Source organism: Taeniopygia guttata, chromosome 31, assembly GCF_048771995.1.
Source record: "Taeniopygia guttata chromosome 31, bTaeGut7.mat, whole genome shotgun sequence".
Taxonomy (NCBI): domain Eukaryota; kingdom Metazoa; phylum Chordata; class Aves; order Passeriformes; family Estrildidae; genus Taeniopygia; species Taeniopygia guttata.
Window position 1 is genome coordinate 4,415,751 of NC_133056.1, and position 26,830 is coordinate 4,442,580.

At 53.7% G+C, this 26,830-nt stretch overlaps 1 protein-coding gene across 1 annotated transcript; it reads left to right on the top strand.

Annotated features, from left to right (window-relative positions):
• The first annotated feature begins 19,778 nt into the window (after positions 1-19,778).
• Positions 19,779-20,443, top strand: LOC116807124 (olfactory receptor 14J1-like). The gene has a single exon (XM_032745098.3). The coding sequence runs from the start codon at positions 19,871-19,873 to the stop codon at positions 20,441-20,443; it is 573 nt and encodes a 190-aa protein (XP_032600989.3). The 5' UTR covers positions 19,779-19,870.
• Positions 20,444-26,830: the final 6,387 nt, after the last annotated feature.

Here is a 26,830-nt window from a genome sequence, read left to right on the forward strand (position 1 = left end):
AACAACAAAACCAAACAAAATCCAGGCAATCAAATCAGAAATTAACCAAGAACTGTCCCTGTGTGTGAGACACAAGGACAGTGAGGGCAAGGATAAAAAGAATAAAGAGATAAAAGCTTAACAGAGTTAAATTAACAGGACTTAACTTATACCTTAACCTTAACTTCTACCTTCAATTTCACCATTTAGCAAAGGACAGAGCTTAACAGTATGTAACCTAACTTATAACCTATAACTTTGCAATTTAACAGCAAAATAGCATTTAACAGTATTTAACTCAGCTTATAACTTATATTAAGCATAACAACTTAGAAAAATAACAACTCTTAGCAGCATTTAACTTAGCTTAGGCCTCATGATTTAACCTTACTCACAGTCCTGACTGGCTCAGCTATGCAAGGCACTCAGAGCCCTCAGAGAGCAGCATTTCTGCCACATTTCCCCAGCACAGGCACTCCTGTGTGCACACAGACACAGAGAGTCAGTGCAAGGCACCTGTGAGAAATTCCCCTGAGGGCAGGGAAATGCTCCCTGTGGATGCTTTGGCATCTCCCCAGTGGGGAAGGGTTGAGCCTGGAGGAGTGGGGGGATTGGCCCAAGCTCCCTAGTTGTTCGGGATCCCCCCGAGTGCAGCAAACGGGAGAGTTCCCAGCTCGGAGAGGCCCCACTCAGAGGGAGTCACTGGCCAGGAGAGCTCCAAGGGCTCCTTTTGGAGCGCTGTTTGTAGGGCCCCAAGAGAGGGGCTTCAGTCCCAGCCATGTTTCACCCTGGCCGCACTTGGCATCAGCAGCTTTCTTTGGCAGGGTTAGAATAAGGATGTTGTGCCACTGAGGGAACACAAACAGTTCCCAGGGCTGCTCCTGAAGCACCCAGGAGATGGTTGGGCAGCAGCAGTGCCTGGAGCAGAGTGTGTTTGTGATGAGCTCCAGAGGAGCTGAGCCCAGGGGCTGCTGGCCAAGGCTGAGGCCCAGCGAGCATTTCTCATCTGGCAGGGCGGCCTGAGAAGGGGAGGGGGCAATAATTCCCCCTCTCAGTGTGCTCCCAGTCACTCCCAGGATTTCCATGTCCCTGCTCCAAGTGCTGCTCCCAGCCCTGATCCGTGGGGATGGGAATGTGCCACTCCCTTGCCTGGGCAGGGTCACACCTGAGCCAGGTGTGCAGGGCAGGACCTTCCCCTGACCCCAAGCACTGTCCCAGCTCCAGGATCTGCTTCCCACCGGCCTCTTCCTCCTGCGGCCCCGAGCCCAGCTTGGTGCTGAACAAAGGGGCTGGGCCGGGGTCATCCTCCGGCGGGGGCTGCACACCCCCTCTGCCCCCTCCCCAAATTCCCTCTGGGGAGCAGGAGCTGGAGCAGGAGCCCTGTGGGGAGGGACAAGGGGGTGACACCGGGATGGGGAGGGGGCACACACGCTCTGGGGGGGGACACACACAGCCCCTGGGGACCCCTCCTCAGAGCCAGGAGGATGAGCCCCAACATGGAGCCACCGACCCCCCGGCACCATCATGGGGGGTGGGGTCTGGTGGCTGCTTTGGGGTTCTGGGGGATCATGACTACCCAAAACCCCCCTCCCAGCCCCACAGCCACTCCCAGGCTCCTCAAACCACCCCACAGCTCCCAGCCAGGACCCCCCAACTACTCCCTGCAAGATAAATGTCCCCAAGAACCACCAGAACCCCTTTCCATCTCCCCCAAGACCCACCCAAATTCTCTCCAAGCCCTGACACAGCCCTGTCTGGGACCCAAACCTCCCTCACACAGCCTCCCAAGCCTCCTCCCAGCACCACAAATGCCCACAAGGTTGACAGAAGCCCTTCCACCTCCATGGCACTGACCAGGAGAGGTTGGTGGACAGGAACATTTACAGCCAGGATCAGCTCAGGCACTTCAGCAACGATTTGGGCACTTTGGGAGAACATCCCAAATGGGGAGACCCAGGCCAGGGACTGGGACAGACAGAATTTTTGGAGAACAGGTGCGCTCAGGTGGACACGTTCTGCTGGCACACCTCTGAGATTCCAGACATGTCCCCTGGCTTTGATAGCCTCAGAACACCCAAATCCTCACAAATATTCCATTGAACCAACCCCAAATTCAACCCCAAATCCTGGTAAAAGGTGCAAGTTAAGATATCTTAGTTTAATTTCTTTATTTTCATCCCAGTTTTGGTTGTTTAGACAGGGTGAAGAAGGAAGTTATTTAGATGGAAAAGACCTCCAAGATCATGCAGCACTGCTTGATGCCATCAGAAGAAATAACTGGACAGAGCAGGTGAGATTTTTGGGGGTGTAAAGTCAACAAATCACTTCCTCACAATGAATTTCCTGTTTAGATCAGAGTCTTGATGGATGTTCTTGCCCCTGCGTTCATCCAGGGGCCTATGGGGATCCAGGAGGACGTGGAGACCACCTTACAGGTGTCTTCTCAGCAAGGATCACTGGGAATGTGGGTCACCAGGGCTGTGACCAACATGGGTCCTCCCAAGGGGGATGGAGTTGGAGCATGACACGAAGCTCTTCCTGCAGCTGGGGCACTCACAGGGTTTCCCTTGCTGGTGCCTCCGTTGGCGTTTGGTCAAGTGAGAGCTCCTGGAGAAGCTCTTCCCACACTGGGGACATTCGTAGGGCCTCTCCCCGGTGTGGATGCGCTGGTGGATGACGAGGTTGGAGTTGCGCTTGAAGCCCTTCCTGCAGTCGGGGCAGCGGAAGGGCCTCTCATCCGTGTGAATCCGCTGGTGCTGGAGGAGATCAGAGCTGGTCTGAAACCTCTTCTGACACACAGGACACTCGTAGGGCCTCTCCCCAGTGTGGATGCGCTGGTGAGTGACAAGGTGGGAGCTGTGCTTGAAGCCCTTCCCGCAGTCGGGGCAGCAGAAGAGCTTCTCATCTGTGTGAATCCACTCATGCAGGAGGAGATTGGAGCTGGTCCGAAACCTCTTCTGACACTCGGGACACTCGCAGGGCCTCTCCCCAGTGTGGATGCGTTGGTGCCTGATGAGTTCTGAGCTGCAGCTGAAGCCCTTCCCACACTCCCCACACTCATAGGCCCATTCCCCAGTGTGGATCATCTGGTGGCAGATCAGGTCGGAGCTCTGCCTGAAGATCTTCCCACAGTCCAAGCACTTGTGGGGCTTCTCCCCATCATGAAGCTTCTCAGGGACCACCAGCTCCAAGCTCTGGCTGAAGCTCTGCCCACCTTCCTGGCACAGGGTGGGTCTTTCCTCCTCAGAGCACCCTGGGCTGGGTTTGCAGCCCCTCCTCCTCTGGGATCTCCGGGGCTTTTCCTCCCTGTTGGATTCCTGTGCCATGGAGCCACTCAAATCGGCCTCTTCCATGAGGTTCTGCCGTGGGGATTTGTCCTCCCTGCTCTCCATCCTCAGCTCCATCTGGGAGAGGAAGGACAAGGAGAGGATGGGATTTGCCTCTGTGCCACAGGGAAGGACAAGGAGATCCCCTCAGTGCAATCCCAGCAAGAGGGCACCGGCAGCGGGGCTGTCCTGCATCCGGGGCCGTGCTGGGCTGGGAGATGGAGCAGGAGAGAGGGGGAAAGGGGCACTGACTTCCTCCTCACCTGCCTGGGGGTCATGGGGCATCTTCCTCTTCCTTGCAGCCTCCCAGGGGCTGGGAATTGGAAATCTTGGTTTAGGGAAAACAAGGGATGAGCACGTTCAATTTGAATTTCCCTCTCCCCAAGCCCATCTCTAGAAGTCACCGGCCATTTGGGCTCTATAAAACCTCCCAAACACCCAGATTCAACCCTGAAAATGCCTCCCAGGAGTTCCCTGTCTCTGGTCTCTCCTCTTTGGTGTTCGAGGTTCCCCCCGTCCCAGCTGCTGGGGGTCACGCTTGTATTGGGGGTCCCCCATCTACTTGGTCTCCCCCCTCCCCAGGCTGCTGGGAGTCCCAGCAATCAAAAAAGTTTCCCCCTTTTCCATCTCCCCACTTAGGGATGCTAGGGGTTTTGGGCTCCCAGGCTCCCTTCTATCCCTTCTTCTCTGCTCTGGGCTGCAGGGGCTCCAACCCGGCGCTCCCCCGCTCCAGGCTCCCCACTTCGGACTTGGGGGGACACAGAGCTCTGCTCCTCCAGGCTGCCTCTGCCAGCAGGGACCCCCCAGTGTCCCCCCAAGGGGCCTTATCTGCTCAGCTTCGCAGTTCTTTGTTCTCCAAACATCCCCCCAAAAAAACCCAACCCAGGGACCCCCCAGGATATCTGGGCCGAGCTCCCCCTCCCTGTTCTCCTGTGGGATGGGGGGTGATGCTCCCAGGGGACTGGGAATTCAGGGAGTCCTCAACCTCATTGTTCCTTCTCCTTTCCTTGATTCTCCTTTGTCCCTCCTCTTCTTCCTGCACCTCCTCATCCATCCCTTCTCCTCCTCCTCCCTAAGCCCACCTCCTTCTCCTATTCCCATCTGTTCTGGCTCTCCTTCTTCATCCCTGCCCTTCCCTCCCTCCTCCTCCTCCCCCAGCAGCAGCGACACCCTCGGTTCCCGTTCCCGCAGCCCCGGCAGCCCGCGGCAGGAGCGGGGATGGAGCCGGGACAGGTCGGGATGGGCAGCGCGGGGCTCTCGGCTGCTCCCAGCCGCTGTTCCAGGGGGAACCCGGCCCGGGCCAAAGGAGAGGCAAACTGGGGAAACTGGGGGCTGCACATCCAAACTGGGGCTGGCTGGGGACCCTGCCTGGGGACTGGGATCAGACTGGGAGTGGCTACAATCATCCTGGGATTAGAGTGGGTGTGATTGGACCCTCACTGGGGTTTACTGTGAGCTACCAGGCCCATGCTGGGAGCCAACTGGGGACACACTTAGAGGAACTAGGAGCAACTGGGAGAAAATTGGGGGCAAATGAACCACCCTGAGGTAACTGGGAGTGCCTGGGAATGATTGCAAGAATGGTCAGTGCAAATGGGATGTACTGGGAGTGTCTGAGACCATACAGCTGGGGACTGGGACCAGACTGAGAGCAACTGAGAGCGTGCTAGGGGAACTGGGAACACGCTGGGGCCAAGTGGGAGTGACTGGGGCCTTGCTGGGAGAGACTGGGATCATACTGGGGGTTTCTAGGACTATGCTAGGGGCAGCTGGGAGAACTGGGAACACACTGGATCAAAGTGGGAGTAACTGGGACACTGCTGGGGGCAAAGTGAATCATAATGGGGAATGACTGGGAGGGACTGGGCTCATACTGGGAGCAACAGGAATCGTGCAGGGAGTGAGGGGAAGTGACCAGCATGATACTGGGAGTGTCCGGGAAACTGGAAGCACACAGGGGGAGCAACTGGGCTCATACTGGGAGCAGACATTTCTGGCCCCAGCACCCCCGAACCCCTTTCCCGGCCATGCCACCCCTCCAGCCCCAGCACTCCCCATTGCCGGGTGCCGGCACTGCCAGGGGTCCCCCCCCTTCTCGGGGTCCCCGCTGGGGCTCCTGGGGCTCTCCTCTCTCTGGGGTCCCACCCAGGGAAGCCGCGGCTCTCCCGGGGCTCCCCAAATCCAGGGTCCCCACGCGGCCCCGGCAGAGCTCGGAGGGCCCGGCCGGGAAGCCCAACCCGCACCGCGGGGGGACCCGCATCCCCCCGGCCCCGCCGGGGCTCTGCCGCCACCCGCACCGGGACCCCCCGATGTCCCCCTGAGGGCAGCTGCATCTCGGCTTTGGAGCCCTGCCAGCTCCAAACATCCCCCCAAAAACCCCAAACCCAGGCACCCCCTGGGATATTTGGGCGAGCTCCCCCTCCCCGGGTACCTGCAGGATGGGGGTGATGCTCCTGGGGTGCTGCGAGTTCAGGCAGAGCCAGAGCCCCGCGGTTCATCCTCCCCGCTCCTCCTGCTGCTCCTGCTGCCGCTCCGCCTCTTCCTCCCTCCTCCTCCTCCTCCTCCCCGCAGCCGCGGGAGGGGCGGGGATGGAGCCGGGACAGGTTGGAACGGAGAGAGGCATGGGGGGGATGCCAGGAGTGGCAGTGACTGGGCTGTTCTGGGATCATATTGGGAGCATCTCCGGGGTGACTGAGTTCTACTGGGATCATACTGGGATCATACTGGGAGTGAGGAGGAGCAGCGCGGTTCCTCCAGCGCTGGGGCTGGGGGCGCTCCTGGCGGGCAAGGGGGGAGTGGGACCCCCGGCACCGGGACCAGGAACCGCCATTGCTGAATGTTATAAATGAAAATTTGTCCAGCCAAATTAATATGAAAAATAAAATATTTATTTTACAATCAAATTTTATCTAGCCAGCCACAAGGAAAGAACAGAGCCGAGCCCGGGGTCGGCCCTGGGTGTGCAACAAAGAGGTCAGCCTCAGCAGAGGTTTTCCTCTCTGTCCACACACCTCCATCCTGGTACAAGCAGTTTTTATAGGGAAAATTCCGCCTGAGGCTAAGATTTCAGCAATCAGTCTTCTATTCAGAGTCCATATGTTAATAAGATTTTCTTTTTTGGTGATGAGGGAGAACAAATCACTGTCTGGAGTTTGTTGAATCTTTTGATGAAATTTACGGGAACGCTGTATTCACGCCTCAGGATTTCCATGATATCCATCTCGGGTCGTTCACGCTAACGATCAGCACCTGGGGTTTCTGTATTTCCCCAGACATGGCCCATCTCCTGTCGAGTACCTTCTTACTTGTAAATCAGTTTCCAATCTACACCCGGTCTCACCTGCGCCTGTGAGGGGGGGAATCCTAATACAGACATGTATACTCTAACAAATATTCAATATCACATATATCATATTAGAAATGGCGCAAATTATATCTACTACACATAACACTGAACATCAGGACCCCCCCCTGCTCCTCTTATCCTGCACAGGAACCCCCCTGAATCCCCCATTTCCGGACATCAGGATCCCCTGCTCCCCTTTTCCCGGCCATCCGATCCATGGCTCCCATCCTCCAGACTTGCCCTGGGCTTGACCTTTGGACGCCCTGGAATGCCTTGGAACCCTATTCCTGCCTTTCCCAGCCCCAAGCCCCACCTTTGTGCAAAACCAGAGACCCTCGGAACACCCCTTTTCCGAACACCCCGGGTGTCCCCACCCTGGTACCCTTTTTGGAAAACCCTGGACTCCCCTTTCCTGGGCTCAAGGATGCCCTGGAACTCCTTTCTACCTCTCCATCCCTGCTCCCCCATTTCCGTGACCCTGAGACCCCCCCTGCACCTCCATTCCTGAGAACCGAGACACCCTTTTACCCCTTTGCCAGGCACTGAGACCCCGCTGCACCCCTTAATCCGGCACCAACACAAATTGTTCCTGACCCCCAGCCTCTCCCAGCCTCCAGCCCCTTTTCCCTGATTTGGGATCCCTTGGCCCCCATTCCTGCCTTTCCCAGCCCCCAGCCCCCAGCCCCTCCTTTCCTCACACTCAGGAGCCCTGGCACCCCCTTTCTTGGGCACAGGATTCCCTGGATACCCCATCCCAGCTCTCCCAGTCCCTGCACCCCCTTTTCTTGTCTCTGAGCTCCTGAACCTCCTTCCCAGCCCTGCCTACTCTTCATGTCCCCCTTTTCCTTGGCCTGTGGACCCCCCTGGATCCCCAAACTCTCACTTTCAGCCCCCTCAGTTCCCCTAAATCTCTGTGTCCCCCCAGTTCTCCACTCCCTGCAGTTCCTGGAAGTGGTGCTGTCAGAGCCTGGCCTGGGGGTCCCCCAGTCCTTGATTGTGGGGGACGTGGACGGGACCCCCTGTGAACACTGCTGCAGCAGGCGGGGCCAGATGGAGCCACAGACACCGGGGATGGGGGTGGGAGCTGAATTGGGATATTGAAATAGCCAGGGCCGGGATACTGTTATAGCCAGAGCTGGGATAATGGGATAGCCAGAGCTGGGACATTGCGATAGCCAGAGCTGGGATTTTGGGGTAGCCAGAACTGGTATATTTGGATAGCCAGAATTGGGATATTGGGATAGGCAGAGCCGGGATATTGGAATAGCCAGGGCCGGGATATTGGGATAGCCAGAGCCAGGATATTGGGATAGCCAGAGCCAGGATATTGGGATAGTCAGAGCCAGGATATTGGGATAGCCAGAGCCAGGATATTGGGATAGCCAGGCCTGGGACACTGGGACAGCCAGAGCTGGGAAGGTTGTTTGTTTGTAAAGATCCATTCCAGTATCAGTAAGGGGTCTCAAAGTTGAAGATCCCATTGGAAAATCAGTCCATAGAACCGGGGTGCTTTTCCAAGAATGACAAACTGGAAAGGCAGCTTGGGCTCAAAGCAATGGGCTTGGCGTGCAGACAGGGCTTCTTGGACCTTGGTGATGGTGTCTCGGGCTTCTGTTGTGAGTGTGTGTGGAGAGTCTAGGTCCTCGTTGCCATGGAGAAGGTTGAACAGGGCAGCAAAGTCCTCTGTTGTAATTCCTAGGAGGGGATGTACCCGGCTGATGGATCTGCACAGACTGTGTGAGTCTCCCAGGGTTTTTGGGTTGTCTCAGATGGCGAGCTGCTGGTCCTTTCCTGGATAGGCCCATGGGTTGGTGTACTGTATTTTGTCCTCACGGATCTCGAACCCTGCTTTTTCTATGGTTTCAATTGTCTCTTTAACTGCTTTATCTAAGTAAGTTTTTTCTGATGCGCAGACCAAGATATCATCCATGTAGTGGTAGATGATTGCATCTGAAAATAGGTTCCAAACAGGAGGCAGGATGTGAGCAATGTACCACTGGCATATAGAAGGCGATTTTTTCAGTCCTTGGGGAAGATACAACCAATGGTATCTTTTGAGTGTAGCAAACCATGGAGCATCCTGGGTGTGCAGCGGAATGCTGAAGAAAGAGTCCTTAATACCTATGATGGCAAGTGTCCATTCTTGAGGGCAGCATCAATGGTGAAGGCAGGCCAAGCTGGAGGGGGCCCATGTTCTCAATGATCTCATTGATTTTGTGAAGGTCGTGGAGGAGCCTCCACCTGTCCATTCCAGACTTTTGCAGTACGAAGACTGGAGAGTTTCAAGGGCTGGTGGTCTCAATGATTTGACCTTTGGCGAGCTGTTCTTCCAGTCCTGACTAGGAATACATAGGGAAACTCCCCACTGGGACAGAACGTCCCTCCCCCAAAGAGTGATGGGGGCTCCTACCACAAATGGGTGGATGGTTGCCAGCTTGCCTTCAGGCCCTTTGACGAGGATGCTGTGCTTACTTCACACAGACACTGTGGTTCCACCAATCCCTGAAATCATTCCTGCTACCAGTTGTTGTTCCCAATGTGCCGGCCATTCTGAGCGGGCGATGATGGTCACATCTGCACCGGTGTCCAGCATCCCTGGGAGGTGGATCTTCTCTCCTCTGTAGAATAGACTGCACTTGGCCCCACAACTTGTGCCCACATTGCTGTAGGGTTGAGAGGAAGCTGTTCCCTGTGATTCTTTGGAAGTAGAAAGGCTTGTGCTTGTGCCAGAGGTGTTCCCTTTGAAAGGAAAAATGGTGAGTCCGTGCAGCACAGCTGGACCGAGATTTCTTGTCCTGGGTGCACTGTTTGTACCTCTGGAACAACAAACATTTCCTCTGGGCCGTGGAGAGTGCCACCTATAATTAAAATGTCAAAAGAACCACCTTTTGGCCCATGCTTGCCTGTGGGAACACGATAAACATCCTTATTATTAAAGTCAATGGACAGAGCAGTTACCAACTGGCACCATGTTCCCCTCTGTGTCACTCCGTGGGTTGGATCCTCCCCATGTGGCCTGGAATCTCCTGGGATGCTGCGTGGCTGGATCTGGGTGGCTTTTGATTTGTTGTCTTTGCGCGGGGCCTGGCTGCGCTCTGCTGGAAGTTTCCCAAATGCTGCTGGTAGCGCTGCTGGTTCTGGGGTCTTTGGTAGATGTTACGGAGGTTTTGGGTAGGTGACCTCTATGGACAGTCCTTTATAAAATGTCCAAATTCCCCACAGTGATAGCAGCAGGCTTGGTCTTTGGAAGTTACTACTGCAACTGCACCAGAAACTCCTTCTGCAATGCCCTTAGCAACTGCTTGGGCCACTGTGTTTTCAGAGGACAAATGACGTGTACAGCTTTCCACCATTTGCTCTCTGGTGGGTTCTGTTTCAAAGGTAAGCCCTCAGAATTGTTTTACATTGTTCATTTGCATTTGATAAGGCAAACTTGCAGAACAGTTCTTTTCTTGCCTCTGTGCTCTCTATCTGTTCTTCCAGAGTATCTTTAATTCTGTCTACAAACTTGATAAAGCTTTCATCTACTTCTTGTTTAATACTAGAGAAGTGATGGGTAGGGGTAGAGTCATCTAGGGTAAGGAGTAAGAAGGTTTTTGCTGCAATAGCCAAGTCTTGTAGTGCTCCTGAGGTAAGGTGTTAGTTTGGTCACAGGGTTTCTGTAAATCCCCTTCTCCGGCCAGCTGTTGGACTGTAAAATCTGGCCTATTTGTGTCTTGAGCATAAGTGTCTGATAAAGTTTTAAGTTGTCTTTTCCAATGCCTTTCCCATAGCATATATTCTGCTGGGGAAAGAAGGCAGTGGGCAATGTTTTTAACATCGTGAGGTACCAAAACGTGTGCTGAAAAGAGAGCTTCCAGGAAATTTCTAAAAGTATATTAACTTCTCCCATGTTCTTTGGCTATATTTCGTAGTTGTACCAGTTCTTTATTTGTGTTAGGTTCCCACGTTGTTTTAGTGGTGGCCCCACCTCTTTTTCCCTTTATATAAATTACTGGAAAGGCAGAAATTCTCTGGGCTAGTTCCCAATCCCCTGCCTGCGTTGCTTCCATTTTGATTAGAGCCCATGGATCAATTTCCTCTATGTCACTATCAGACTCACTGTGCTCAGATGAGGAGTGAGAGCGAGCAGGAGGTGCACTCCGCTTTGTTGGGCGTGTTGGACAAGGGTTGGCAGGGGTGTGGGGGGCTGGACAGAGTGTGAGGGGGCAGCTGGCTGGGCTTGGCTAGAGGGAGGCAGCAGTGGAGCGGCAATGGCAGCGCCACTGTGGCACAGCCTGCGCAGGGCTGAGGTGCGTGGGGAAGTGGGGTGCCCCCGTGGGGGTCTCGGAGGTGCCGCTCGGGGGGCGCTGAGGGTGGGTGTGTGGGTGCAGCGCTTGGGGATGAGGGCAAGGGAGGAGCGGGGCAGAGGAGGCGGTGGGGCTGGGGGAGCTGCTGCCATCACGGCGGGGCTGCGGCGGGCAGGCAGGCAGGGATGGGAGCGGGCTGGGGAGAGCCGCAGCGGGGCTGGGAGGCACGGCTGCAGGGCTGGGGGAGTCACGGGGGCTGCGCGGAGGTTTTGGGGTGAGGCAGGGCGTTCCCGATGGAAACCGACACAGGTACAGCCCAACACTGAGCGGGGCACGGGGCGCGCAGCGCGCCGCGTGTTGCGGGACCGGGGAGCGGAATCCGCGCTCGCCGCGTCCGAGGGGGAGCGAGGGATGGGTGGGCTCCACGGACCCCGCGGGTGGGTGGGGTGGTACAATGTCTGTGTTCCCCGTCCCAGGGGCTGAGAGATGAATGTTATCTGGCAAATTAGCATTTGAAGGGATAGTGTCTGTTGAGAAAGATAAGGGTGGAATTTCCTCAGCAGAAGGAAGCTGCAGAGAATTTGTCTTTTCGACTGCTTTAGTAATTGAGTGAAATAGAGGTAGAAACTTAGTTACAGAAAAGTTTTCATTAGTTTGGACTACTGTGTCCCTAAAAGAATCTAAACCAATAGTGTGTGTGTTAGTATCTAGAAACTGGGAATGAATCCATGTTATAATTTTTTCAAATTAGATTTTGAAAGATTGCCTTTAGAGAAAGAAAAGCTGTTCGCAGATAGGATTTGTAGGATTTGTAAATATAAGTCTCTCTCATTCTGGGATCATTTTAATTTACTATATTTTGATCCCATTTCAGTATAATTCCCTTTTCCCCCTGATATAAATGGTTATCATTTGCACCTCTGGAATATTGTTTCACTATATAAAATGTTTAGTCTAATGTAAAAGCATACACCGATGCTGCAGCCATCCACCCCCCCATATTCGGGTTCCACCTAAACCAAACAATGTCTCATTTACAATCTAATACATGTGTCTGGCCCGGAGATGGGCTCTTCCAGGAACTGATACCGGGATGCCTGGAAGCTGATCATCCCAGTAATGACTCGAGATTGAAATCTCTGGAAACCTCTGGGTTGGGTTGATACATCTGAAAGCCACAGTTCCTGTAACTTCATCAGCAAGATCATCCACACCTGGACTTGGATTGTTTGGACTTGGCCTAGAGAAAAGAACTTTATGAATTTGGGGAACTCTGAATGGAAAGAATAGGTGGATGGCTGAAATCCTCACCTCAGGTGGAAAATTTCCTGTAAGAACCGGGTCCAAGAGGGTGGTGTGGGTGTCTCTGCTGTGAGGCGTCCTGTTGGTCACTCACCCAGTGCCCTGGGCTCAGCACTGCCTTTTTCCTTGTGGCTGGTGGGATAGATTTTAATAATAAATAAAACCCTTTTTATTTAATTTTTAATTTGACTGGGCAAATTTTCATTTATAACACCACCCAGCAGTAAAAAGAAAGAAAGAAAAAACAAACCAACTCAAAAAGGGACCCAAGATAGAAGCGCGCAAAAACGCTGTTTTAAGCTTACACTTCTTTAGCTGAATGTGGGTCAAGGAACTGCTGGTTGGGTGGTCTGCTGTCCAACTCCTGAGGACCTCATCCCAGATGGCGATATGCAGGTTCATCGGATGCCTCTTCAGATAACTTCTTCTATAACGGAGGAGTTACCTTCAAGGGGTTGTAGCTGGCCGAGGCAGTAATAATTAATGAGGAATGCTGCTCTCAGGGGTGCCAGGATGCCAGTACTCCATTTGGGTGGCCACATAATGCAACCTGGGGTCCGAGGGGCCCGTCCAACCCCGGCTGCCGTAGGTGTCCTGGATAGCGCTGGGCTGATGGGCTCAGCCTGTCCAGGTCCCTCAGGCAGGCTCCCAGCCACGGGCAAACTTAGTGAGCAGCTCTGGAGTGATTTCAGCTCTTTGGTGAATTCAGCTCTTAGTGATTTCAGCTCTTTGCTAATTGCCTCGGCAGATGCAGGGATGGGAGAGAGAAGGCTGTGTTATGGGTAATAAACATAATTCGCGCCATTCCTTGTATGGAATACATAATGTTAAATACTTGTTAGATTATACCTCGTTTGTACTAGCCTCCCCACCTTCTCCCCTCCGAGACAGAGACCGGGTGTATGTTGGAAACTAATTTACAAGTAAGAAGATACTGCTCGCCAGGAGATGGGCCATGTCTGGAAAGCTGCGGGAGACCCCAGGCGCTGATCATCGTGTGAACGACCCGAGATGGATATCTTGGAAATCCCCGGACAGATACATGTGAATGCAGCGTCCGGTAAATTTCATCACGGGATTCTACAACTCCGGACACTGAATTATTCTCCCTCATCTCCAAAAGAGAAAATCTTATTAGCATATGGACTCTAAATAGAAGAAAGGACTGATTGCAAAAATCTTGGCCTCAAGCGGAATTTTCCCTATAAAAACCGCTAGTGCCAGGATGGAGGTGTGTGGGCATGGAGGAAAACCTCCCCTGAGGCTGACTCCTTGTTGCACACCCAGGGCTGACCCCGGGCTCGGCACTGTTTTTTTCCTGTGGCTGGCTAGATAGAATTTGACCGCAAAAAAACCTGGTTTTTTTTTAAATTTGGCTGAATACATTTTCATTTATAACAGCTGTATACGGATCCACAGCGGTGTCTATATTGGCAGCTCCTGTCAAAGGCACAGTGACAGCTCTTCTGCTGAACTGGGCAGAAATGGGTACAGGAGTGTTGGAAATTGTCCAGTTGCCAGGGTCAGGGCGAATGTGACTTATGGTCTTACCTAGAGATAACAAGGGTCCAAATGCGGAAGAGGGGCTTCTTTGGTCCAGTCATCATGACTCAGGATTTCTTATCTTAGGCAACTGACTGCCAGGAAGGCCTTACAGGGCCTCTGACTGCTACAGATACAGACAGACCAGAATGGTTAATTGAAATTCAAGCACCGTCACCATTGGCCAATTAAGAAATCACCCTTGATAAACAAATCTCCATATACATTCCGCATGTACACAACAACAGATGCAGCAAGTGAAGATAAGAATTGTTTCTCATTCTTTTCTCTGAGCTTTCTCACAGCTTCTTACAGCCTCCCAGGAAAATCCTGGGAGAGCTGTCTCTTCTCTGTTCAGAGGATATGTGATTACCATAGGTCAGTTGTGACAATGAAGGTCAAAGGACACCACGGTGACACTGGGGAACCTCATGGAACCAAGGGGCCAGTGTGACACTGTGCTGCCTCATGGAATCAAGGAGACCATTGTGAACTCAGAGACCCCAAGGAACCAAGGGTCCATGGTGACCTTGTGCAGCCGCAGTGTCACAGAGGAGCCGCTGTGACACAGCGAGGGCACACGGAGCCCAGGGGCCATTGTGACACATCAGGGCTTTGTGGAACCACGAAGCCATTGTGACACTGCAAGGCCTCATGGAAGCACGGGGCCATTGTGACACTGCAGAAGCAAGGGGAACATTGTGACACTCCAGGGCCTGATGGAACCAAGGAGATCCTTGTGACACTGTGGGGTCCATGGAACCAAGAGAACATGGAACAGGTCTGGCTGGCTGGGCCTCCTGGGGACCACCTGACAGGTCCGGCTGACCTTGGCATGTCGAGGGCTGCTTCTCATCTGCCCCTGAAGCACTGGGGCTCTGGGCTTTCCTTTGTATGGGAGAGAACTGTCCTTCTCCAGGGGCCTATGGCCAAAAGTGGGATTCGTCCTCTTAATTTTCTTATATTGCAAGCATTGTTCCCAGATGAAATCTGCCAGGAAAGACAGGTCTGGCTGCCTTGGCCACCCAGGGGCCACCTCTCATTTGCCTTTCAAACATGGGGACCATGTGCTTTTCTTTTTCAGCCAGGCACCCATGGCAAAAATTGGGGATCTGCCTCCAGAATTCCCTATATCCAGGGATAGCTCCCAGACAGAAGATGCCAGGACTGACAAGTCTGGCTGGCCTTGGCTTCCTGAGGGCTGGCACTCATGTGCCTCTGAAACACTGGGGTTCTGTGCTTTCCTTCCTAATGAAAAGAACTCTTCTTCCTGTCCAGGCACCCACAGCCAAAACTGGGATTCCTCCTCCAAAACTCCGTACATCCAAGGATTGCTCTCAAGTGAAATTAGCCAGGACAGACAGGTCTGGCTGCTTTGGACCCTTGGGGCTGCCTCTCACCTGCATTTCAAACACTTGGGCTCAGGGCTTTCCTTCCTATGGAAGAGAACCATCCTCTTACTTATGCAAAAATGATCAAAAATGGGATTCCACCTCTAAAATTCCCTATATCCAAAAGCTACCAGGACAGAGAAATCTGGCTGGCCTAGGCCTCTGATGGTTGCCTTTCATCTGCCCCTCAGACTCCGGTGTTCCGTCCATTCCTTCCTATGGAAAGAATCATCCTTCTCCTCCAGGTGTCCATGGCTGAAACTGGGATTCCACCTCTAAAATTCCCTATATCCAAGGGTTGCTCCCAGCCAAAACCTGCCAGTACCATCACGTCTGTCTGGCCTTGGCCTCTGGTGGCTGTCCCTGCCACACTGGGGCTCGGTTCTTTCCTTCCCGTGGAGATCACTGTGACACTGTGGGCACCTCATGGAACCAAGGGGATCATTGTGGCACCACTGGAGCCCATGGAACCAAGGGGCCAAGGTGACACTGTGGGGCTTCATGGACCCAGAGACCATTATGGCTCTGTGGGGCCTGATGGAACCATGGAGACCATTCCGACCCTTCAGGGCCTGGTGTCACCAAGGGGGCATTGTGACACCTCAGGGCCTCCTGGAAGCAAGGGACCATTGGGACACTGTGGGGCCCCATGGAACCGAGGGAACATGGAACAGCTCTGGCTGGCTTGGGCTGCCAGGGGCCACCTGACAGGTCTGGCTGATCCTGGAATGCCAAGGGCTGCCTCTCATCAGCTCCTGGAGCAATGGGACTCAGTGCTCTCCTTTGTATGGAAAAGAACTGTCCATCTTTTCAGATGCCCATTGCCAAAACTGACACTCTGCCTAAAAAAATATTCCTGTATTCCAGGGTATCTCTAAGAACAAAATCTGGCAGCTCTGGATGGCTTTGGCCTGTGGTGGTCACCTCTCATCTGCCCCTAAAACACTGGGGCTCTGTTCCTTCATTCCTATGGAGAAGAACTGGTCTTCATGTCCAGGAACCATGGCCAAAATTAGAAGTGGCCACTGAGCCTGGCCAGGGTCATGTAACCATCTGCAGGCCCTGGGGGAGATATTGACTCTTCCAGTGCTGCCATCCTCCCTCCAGTGAGAGAAAAGGACACAGGGCAGGCACACAGGGGAGCAACATGAAGACACTGAGGTCACTGAAGAGGAAGTTGAGTCCCAGACAGGAGAGATGAGGAGATGCCTTGATCTTGGGGCTGAAATCCTCTGGTAAAGCTCTGGAGAAGGATGTCATTGATGCATCCGACTCTCTTTTTCCCTATAATGCATTGAAAAGTATGGGGAGATTACTTGTTTCAGCAAAGGCCTCCATGCTAAAGCAAGCAGATGTTGCAGTAGCTGTGATCCCATGAAAAGTCTGAACAGAGAAAGAGAGCAAAGTGATGAGACCCTGTGCCCTCAGGGAAAGAAGAAGACCTCTGTTCCCAGAGATGAAGATGATTTCAGAAAGAGATGAAGAGGACACTTGCTCTTAAACAGCTCATCTTGAAACTCATACCCCATAAGCTGACATGGGCCATAAACACAACTGTGGAGCTGTGAAAATATTGGAGGGACTTTACGATACCAGACTTTTCCAGGCAGCTGTTATTTGTGGAAACTGAGACCCAGGAGATAAATGTTTCTTATGGAGAAGTCTCCATAGCAAGAAAGAGAGACTCCTCTCCCTAAAGGAGAAATTATTCTAGGGGTGGAAATCTGGCAGAAAATTTTAGGTTTTGGCTCTTTACATTGTCAGTAACAAAGAAAAGGTTATAGGGAGAGAAGAAGTGTTCTGAAAGTTTAGTTCTGATTCTTATTACTCTCTTTTAGTTACCATTAATAAACTTTTCTTAAAAAGTTTAATATTTTCTTTTAAAGCTCTGAACCCACTTTGCCTTTCTCTAATCCTACCTCACAGCAGGAAATGAGTAAGTATATTCTAGTGAGTGCACTGGTAATTAGCCAACACTGAACCCACCACATTAATTGATGCATTAGCTGAGAAATCTCAAATTGGTGAACCAAAATCACTACAGAAACTTCCTAATGAACTGCCCCAGACAAGAGGGAAAACAAGGCAGAGCCATGATTTGTCAGGACTTGCTTGATCCTAATGAGCCTCATGGTGCATTTGGAGCTGAGCCCGGGAACCTCAGGGCCTGAGAGGAGATTGCACAAACCTTTCCAGGAGTCAAAGTCAAGAGGAAACACCAAAAGTATCTCAAAGTATTATTGGGACCCACTGAGGTCCATTCCCAACACAGGCTCCTCACGGACTCTTTGGTGGAGAGAACTGGTGGCCAGAATTGCAAAAAAAACTCTCAAAGACTTGAAATGGCACAAAAACCTCTCAGTGTGGAAAGGAAAATCCAAAGTACCTTACAAAAGTTGAGTATGTCAAAGTATTAATGGGCCCCACTGAGTGTCAGTGCAAAGCTCTCAAGGGACTCGTTAAAGCAGATAACTGGGGCCATGACTGCACAAATCTCTCAGAGACTCCAAGGCAAAAGCCAAAGCCAAAGTAATTTGAAAAACCTGGAGAGATCTCTGAGTATTTCTGGTGCAGGGCAGGTGAAATGTTCATGAAGCTCTGACATGCTGAGGGGCTCCGATCAGTCATAGAATATTTCCAAGACAAGGATTTTGATAAAAATGAGGAAATTTCCTAAGAATTTGTATTCAGTTTCCTGCTATTGGAGAGTGGCAGGGATGGCGGGATAAATATTAATGGTTGATTATGAATTTTGACAGGCACCTGAGACATCTGAACTGTCCCTTTTAGTGATCAATAGGTTCACAGGAGATCCCTAATGTGCTTTCAGCCCCTCTGCCCATGGACAGCACCAGCATCACCTTTGCTGGAGCCATCAGGCTCAGTCTGAGCTGTCCTTGCTCCAAGGTGCAAACAGAACCTACCCCAGCCAGTGCCCTGCCGACAGGCAGGGTTCTGAAGGACCAAGGAGAGTGCACAGAGATTTGGGGTCTGGGAGTGCTGGCAGGGAGAGATCAGGCACAGGGAAACACCTGCAGGAGGAAAATCTCCAGGAAGAAGAGAGAAGATCAGGGAAGGAGAGAAAACAAAACCCAGAAATGCTGTGGCAGGGAGAGTTTAGAGATGTCTAGAGGATCCCCTCCAGTGCAGCCCCTCCCTCTGCACAAGCCCCCTCCCTCCTGTCCCCCAGCCAAGCCTCTGCCCTCGGGGCCGGGGCTCCAAGGCGTGCAGCCCCTCCTGTGCAGGCAGAGCTGCAGCAGAGCCGTGGGGCAGCTCTGCAGCCCCGGGCCCAGTTTCCTCTGCAGAGCACAGGGCTGGGAGCAGCTGCCCGGCACTGGGGGCTCTGGCAGGGGGCACAGCTGGCTCAGGGTGACACAGCTGTCCCCAGTGCCCGGCTCTGGGCAATGCTGGCAGTGCAGCCAGGGAAGGAGCTGCATCTCCCTTCATCCAGTGCCATCAGAAGGACACTTGGAAGTCTCCCTGAGATTTCAGACCAAGCTGGAAGCTGCAATCCAGGACGCAAACCTGTCCTAGAGCACCTCTGAGTTATGAGATTGATAGGAAAAGGCAAAGGTGTTGTGACACTGGAAATGCTGCTGGGTTGGTGAAATGAACAAAGTTGAGTCCTTGGCTACAAAAATGGAGCTAGGCTGTGGTGGATCCATCTGCTCTCAGCTGTACCTGGTGACATTTTAAGGGAAGCATGGGAAGATGATCACCCTTCAGGTGAGAGACGTTAAAGCCCAGAGAAACCTGAACAGGTCAGACCGACAGACTATCTCCCATCACTCTCCACTCCTCACTTTGCCCCACAGAACTAGCTCTGTTCTCCCTGGGGACAGCAAAAATGCAGAGATTTTGATATCCAGGAATACTGGGAAAAATACTGCAGAGCTTATAAACAAAACCCCAGAAATCTTAAACACAAAAGTGTGTCTGAGTGTGCTCCAGAAAGAGTGTATGGGAAATGGTTTTGATTTTGGTTACAGGTATTGCCTCTAACTCTTCACTGTCCCTTTCTCCACGAACAGGTGCCCATGTGCAGCCACAGCAAATGTCCAACAGCAGCTCCATCAGCCACTTCCTCCTGCTGGCACTGGCAGACACGCGGCAGCTGCAGCTCCTGCACTTCTGCCTCTTCCTGGGATCTCCCTGGCTGCCCTCCTGGGCAACGGCCTCATCATCAGCGCCGTAGCCTGCGGCCACCACCTGCACACGCCCATGTTCTTCTTCCTGCTCCACCTGGCCCTCAGCGACCTGGGCTCCATCTGCACCACTGTCCCCACAGCCCTGCACAATTCCCTCTGGGACACCAGCACCATCTCCTACTCAGGATGTGCTGCACAGCTATTTCTGATTTTCTTCTTCATGGGAGCAGAGTTTTCCCTCCTGACCTGTCGCTATAGGACACGAGAAAGCACAACACGAGCCACCTGCCATTTTGCAAGGTAAAAGAGGAAGTTTATTTTCTGACTCCAACTTTTATACTTTTCCAAAGGTGACAGTGGATTGGAGAGTGAATGGGCCACCTCTCAAAGACATTGGACAAACCACTAGTACATCAAGTTTCTCCACCCCCATGAAGGAATGCAAAACAATATGTTATTTACAGAAATTGTGTGGGAACGTTTTCCAACAGAATGTAAACTCAGAAGGCTTTAGAAAAACTTAAGAATCAGGGCGACACTGACCATCATGTACTACAACTGCTACGTGTCCATCTGCAAACCCCTGCACTACGGGACCCTCCTGGGCAGCAGAGCTTGTGCCCACATGGCAGCAGCTGCCTGGGCCAGTGCCTTTCTCACTGCTCTGCTAAACACAGCCAATACATTTTCCCTGCCCCTGTGCCATGGCAATGCCCTGGGCCAGTTCTTCTGTGAAATCTCCCAGATCCTCAAACTCTCGTGCTCCAAATCCTACCTCAGGGAACTTGGACTTCTTGATGTTAGTGTGTGCTTCGGACTTGGATGTTTTGTGTTCATTGTTTTCTCCTATGTGCAGATCCTCAGGGCTGTGCTGAGGATCCCCTCTGAGCAGGGACGGCACAAAGCCTTTTCCACCTGCCTCCCTCACCTGGCTGTGGTCTCTCTGTTCCTCAGCACTGGCACATTTACCTACCTAAAGCCTCCCTCCATGTTCTCCCCATCCCTGGATCTGGCCCTGTCAGTTCTGTACTCGGTGGTGCCTCCAGCCCTGAACCCCCTGATCTACAGCCTGAGGAACCAGGAGATCAAGGCTGCAGTGTGGACACTGATGACTGGATGACTTCAGAAACATTAAACTGCTGGGCAATTTCTGCAAATCACTTGTAATAAAAGTAATCTTTGATACTTCTTGTTGTTTTCATTTGGGAGGTTCTTTTTTCTTTATTTTACTTTTTCCATATTGTGCACAGGAAAGGTCATTGTTTGCTCCACTTCTCATTTTTTTTCTCTCCACCTTGCTTGTGCCCACAGACTGTGTCAATGGAGGGGTTGCACTTTAAAGGCTTTAAAGGAACTAAAGGATGCCCCAGCAGAGTTTTCTGCAGAGATGCACTTTTGTTGCCTTCTCTGGAGCTGCAGCAGCAATGTCTGTGTGCAGAGCTGTGGCAGATCAGTGCTGGCACAGCAGCTGTGCCCAGGAGCAGCAGCACTTGGTGTTGCCAGTGCTGCTCCTGTGGCCCTGCCCCGCTGCCCTGGTGGCCCTGGTGTTGCTGCAGGGCCTGAGTGCTCTCGGGGCGGGCACAGTCCTGGGGGTGGCAGTGCCGGGGCTGCAGCAGGGACAGGCCATGGGCACTGCTGGGGCAGCGCTGACGCCTCAGGCCAGGCCCTGGGGGCTCCAGGCTCCTTGCCCAGGCTCTCTCAAGAACACGGCCAGGCCAATGCTCAGCACAGAAAACCCCCGTGAGCAGCCCCAGGCTGGCCGTGGGCAGGCTGGGGGCAAACAGCACGGCTGGTGCTCTGCAAGGGCCCTGGGGAGACGGGAAGGAGCAGCAGAGCAGGGGCTGATCCATCCCCAGTGCGCTGCACAGCCCAGGGCAGTGTCCCAGAGCATCCTCATGGAGCTGCCAACAACATCCCCCCTCTGCAGCCCTGGCCTCTCCCCCAGCTCACAGAGGTGCTCAGCAGCCCCTGTTTGCATTGCACACAGCAGGCGGGAGCACCCCCATGCTGCTGCTGTGGGGACATGAACCTGAGGGAGCACAAATGCCATCAGCCCCTGGGGCCAGGAAGGGCTGGGGGACGCCAGGGAAACCACTCAGCTTTGTCCTGGCCTCTGCAGTCAGCCAGAAAGTTTGTTCCCATCAGCTGGGAGTTTCCTGTCCCACTGCAGACGCTGCTGCTCAGAGCCAGGTGGCCTGGCAGCCACCCCCAAACTGCCCTGAGCATTTCCTTGTCTCCACCTTTGCTTTCTTTACTCTTCCTGCTACAGATTTCTTCCTCTTGCCCACTCCTGTTCCCTCCCCTGCACACAGCCCTATTTGCCCTTTCCTCTCTGGCCCCACTCCCCATTGCAGTTCCTGACTTGGCACCATGGGAACGTCCCTTGGGGAGCAGGATCATTCCACAAGTGCTGCAGGAATTGTCTGCAGGCTCCTGCAGTGCCTGGTGCTGCTTTCTTGCCAGAGGCACCCCAGGCCAGGGGGCACATCTGGGCTGCCGTGTCTGGCTGTGGGGCTCCCTGTTCTGGGCAGTGAGGAGGAGCTGCAGAGGCTCTGCAGGACTGACAGGATGGGCTTTGGGGCTGTGAGGAGAAGCTGAGGGACCTGGGCTGCTGGAGCTTCTGAAGAGGAGGCCCAGGGCTCCTCCTGCAACTGCCCCAAGGGTGGTTTCCGAGATCCACAGAATCAGCAAGGCTGGAAAAAACCTTGGAGCTCATCAAGTCCAACATGTGCTCTGACACCGCCTTGTCTCCCCTGAGCCTCCTCTTCCCAGGATCAACAACCCCAGCTCTGTCACCCACTGCTACAGGACTTGTGTTCCAGACCCCTCACTAGCCTTGTTGCCCTTCTCTGGACATGCTCCAGCCCCTCCATGTCCTTCCTGAATTGGGGGCCCAGAACTGGACACAGCAGTCAAGGTGCTGCCCAACCAGTGCCCAGCACAGGGGAAGAATCACTGCCCCAGTCCTGCTGGCCACACCATTCCTTATCCAGGCCAGGAGCCATTGGCCTTCTTGGCCACCTGGGCACACTGCTGGCTCATGTCCAGCCTGCTGTCCATCAGTCCCTGCAGGTCCCTTTCTGCCTGGCTGCTCTCCAGCCTCTCTGCCCCAGCCTGTAGCACTGCAGGGGTTGTTGTGGCCAAAGTGCAGGAGTTGGCACTTGGGCTTGTTAAACCTCACCTTGATGGATTTGGGCCCTGGATCCAGCCTGTCCAGGGCCCTGTACAGAGCCCTCCTGCACTCCAGCAGATCAACATTCCCAAACAACTTGGTGTCACCATGGTTCCATGAGGCCCCAGAGTGTCCCAGTGGTCTCCATGATTCCATGAGGCCTCCCAGTGTCACAATGTCCCTTTGGTTCCATGGGACCCCTTAGTGTCACAAAGTCCCTTGGATCCCTGGGCCCTGCAGTGTCACAATGTCAGCGTGGTCCCCAAACCCCTGCGGTGTCACAATGGATCCTTGGTTCCATGAGGTCTGGCAGGGCAGCAATGCTCTCCTTGGCCCAACAGTGTCACAGTGGCCTCTTTGTCCCAAGGGCACCACGGTGTCAAACATATTTCCTTCATTTCATGAGTCCCTGAGGAGCAGCATTGGCCCCTTGGTTCCATGGGGCCCTGCAGTGTCACAATGGCCCCATCATGACACGAGGTCCTGTTCTGTCACAAAGCTCTGCATGGTTCCACAAGGCCCTGAAGGGTCACAGTGGCCTTTTGGTTCCATTAGGCCTCAGAGTGCCACAATGAATTCCTTGGTGCTGCTGTGTCACAATGGAGCCCTGATGACACAAGATCCTGCAGTGTCACCAGGGACCCTTGGTTCTATGGGGCACCATAGTGCCACAATTGTTCCCTCAGTTCCCAGACTCCTTGTAATGGAGCAATGGCCCCTTGATTCCATTGTCCCCAGGCTCTCCCAAGGGTCTCTTTGGTTCTACAGTGGCACAATTGTCCCTTGGTCCCCCAAGGCCCCACAGTGTCACAGTGGCCTCTGTGGTCCCACCAGGACCCAGACTGTCACAATGCACTCCTTGTTTCCATTCAATCCCACAGTGTCACAAAGGCCCCGAGGCTCTGTGGTGCCATGTCATACGCAGTGTCACCATGGTCCTCTTAGTGCCACCAGGCTCCAAGTGTCATAATGGCCCCTTGCTACTCCAGGGCCCTGCAGTGTCACAATCATCAGAGAATCAACCAGGCTGGAAAAGACTTTGGAGAGCATCAAGTCCAACCTGGGACCCAACACCACCTTGTCACCTGTAATAAATGGGCGGGAGATGATTCTCCTTTAAAATGCCTTTATTTAAAGAGATCCGCTTGGGTGGGGGTCCGACAGGCTGTTCACATGCCGCCACTGCTTCCCAGAGGGACGCCGAGGAGGAGGAAATGCAGCTTTGTCCGCTTCACGTGCAGGCAGAGCCAGGGCATCCGTCCTCACAGGAGCGGCAGGATTCTTCCCCTTCTTCTTACAGTCTGTGCTATGGTCTAGGGTCCTCATGCTATTTGAGGTCTCTGTTGATTAGAGTGACAGATTAAAAGTGTTTCTCTAGGTACTAGAGTTCATTGCTCACCCTTCTGCAAGCGTCCCGGTCCATAATTTTGCGAAGTCTCGTAGTTCTAGGGGATTCTAGGGTGGTTTATGAGGAGTTCCTGCTTTTGTATCCTGTCTCTGACATCATGTCCTCCTCACAGGCCCGGGCACTATTTTCCAAGAAGCAGCAGCCAGCAGCACAGTGAAACCGAACTTGACACAGAAGGATTTCTAACAAGGAATGAACACAGGTAAGTGATTAGAAGTTATAACAACTTTCTAACAGGGGATAATTCTATAACAAGGTTAGCATAACTTTATAACCCTTCTTTTTATAACATCACCCAGACCATGGCACTGAGTGCCACATCCAGTCTTTCCTTAAACACCTCCAGGGACGGTGACTCACCCGCCTCCCTGGGCAGCCCATTCCAATGCCCAATCATCCTTTTTTGTGAAGAATATTTCCTAATGTCCACCTAAACATCTACTGGTGCAGCTGAATGCTGTGTCCTCTTGTCCTGTCCCTGGTTCCTGGGAAGAGAGCCCAACCCTCACCTGGTTGCACCCTCCTGTCAGGGAGGTATAGGGAGTGATGAGGTCTGCCCTGAGCCTCCTCTTCTCCAGGATCAACAACCCCAGCTCCCTCAGCCATTCCTCACAGGACTTGTGCTCCAGACGCTTCAGCACCAGCCTTGTTGCTCTTCTCTGGACATGCTCCAGCCCTTCCATGTCCTTCCTAAACTGGGGGGCCCAGAACTGGACACAGCAGTCGAGGTGCTGCCCAACCAGTGCCCAGCACAGGGGAAGAATCACTGCCCCAGTCCTGCAGGCCACACCATTCCTGATCCATAGGAGTGCCAGGGGTTGGATGAGGGAAATGGTGGGGAAGGGGTGGAGACAAAGCATGATAGATTGTCAGCCATGAAGGGTCTTGATTTTCATATCTGTTCAGACTGCATTAGAATGTGCTAGGGATCAATATCAATTGGACATTGCTGATATCAATCTATAAACAGTAAAAGAAAACTGGATAAAACAGTTCTGTCTGCATTGTATTCAATTCAGGTGCTATTTCAGATGACCTCGATAGCTTTTTGGGACAGTGAGCTGCCCTATTACTCTAGCTGCCCTTAAAGGCTTTGAGTGAAAGGGAAAGTTCAGGGACCTCGCCTGCTAACCCCAGGCGAGCCGGCTGGAGAGGTGCAGGGAATGCTGTTCTCCAGGACGGTTTGGATGAATGGAGATGAGATCTCTGAAGGTTGCTCTTAGAATATAAGGTTTATTAGGGATGGTGAAAGGTCTTGCTTGGAGCTGCCAGACGCAGCACATGGCAAGGCCTGAGGTGATGGGGGAGGGGAGAGACAAGGGGTTCTAGGAGAGGGTGGGAGATCTAAGAGGGGGGAGTTCCAAGAGAGGGGAAGTTCCAAGCTGGGGGAAGATCTAAGAGGGCGTCTGGCCCCTCAGAGACCCCTTATCAGGGCGCTTCAAGGTGGGCTGGAACAAGACTTGGGCCAATGGGGTTACAGACACCTGAAGTTTCAGGGGAGGGTTACAGTAAAACATAAATATAAACAGTATAAGAAAACTGGATAAAACAGTTCTGTCTGCATTGTATTCAATATGGTATATTTACTTTAAATACACCTCCTGAAATCTAATTAACCACAGAAAAATTGAAAACTTAAATTATTCCCAGGTGCTTTTCTTATTCTGGCATTTTGAAGAAATGTTTGAGAGCTTTTCTCACTGAATTCCCGAACTGAAGAGTTCAAGAAAGAAGAGGCCCCTGGAGTAGTTAAATGCATCAGACACCTCCAAGTGGCTGAGGATCCACCCCATCAGAGCAGCAATGAGCAGAAATGGGCACAGCTTTGTGGCTGCCCCAGCTCTGGGATGGGCCCTGGGCCTGGAGCAGGAGCAGCTCTGGAGGGCCCCAAGGCCGGGGCTCTTGTGCTGGCCTGGGCAGATGGGATGGCAGGAGGGGTGTCAGAGCTCTCAGCACCTCAGCCAGAGGGGAGCAGGGCAGCCAGGGAGCTCCTTTGGCCTTGGCCAAGCCCCTTCCCCCATGGTGGGGCTGAGTCCTGGCTGAGCTGCAGCTGCTGCTGTGCCCTTGGCAGGGCTGAGGCCGTGGGGCAGTGCCCAGAGCAGCCGGGCCTGAGCAGAGCTGTGGGGCCAGAGCCGGCTGGGCTGTGCTGGGGAGAGGCCCTTGGTGCTGCCCAGAGCTCAGGGCAGCTGGCAGAGCTTGCAGGGAGCTGGGCTGGGCTGGGAGAGCCTGGCACAGGAACCATCAGTGTCCATCTCAGCCTGGCTGAGCGTGCAGGGGCAGGACTCAGCCCAGGCCTTGTGGGGCAGGGCCAGCGCCTGGGCAAGGCATTGAAAACAGGCAAGAGCCTGAGAGAGGAGGCTGCTCTGTGCCCTTGGCAGCATGGACAGAGCAGGGAGGGGCCCAGGACAATTGTCAGCGCCAGCCTCTGTCTGTGCCAGCCCTTGGCAGCCCTGGCTGCTGAGCCCAGCTCTGCCCTGGGCTGAGTTTGGCTGTGGCCCAGCTCCATCCTCCTGCGGGGCTCAGGGCCTGTTCCCAGCCATGGCCAGCCCTGGCCGGCCTCTCTGCTGGCCCAGACACCAGCAGAGCCCGGGGCAGGGCTGTCTGTGCAGCCCCACAGGTGCCACGGGCTCGGCAGGAGCTGGCAGAGGCTGCCCAGCAGGGAGACCATGGGGCACAGAGCCCCAAGGCTGCCCAGGGCCCCACGGCACAGGGGCCGTTCCCAGCCGCAATGCTCCTGTCCTGGGCTGGGCTGCACAGGGGCTGTGGCACCATGGCTGGGCCAGCACAGGGCCACAAAGGGGCCACGCAGCCGCTGCCGGGGCTGGCAGCAAGGCTGGGCACAGACAAGGAATTGCTGAGCATGACCTGCGTTGGCCAGGGCTGACTGTGCCAAAGGCAGAGCTCAGCTGCCCTTGGCGGCTGCAGCA

Excerpts from the sequence above, each read along its gene's own strand:
- LOC116807124 (XM_032745098.3), top strand. The coding sequence starts at position 19,871 with ATGTACTACAACTGCTACGTGTCCATCTGCAAACCCCTGCACTACGGG.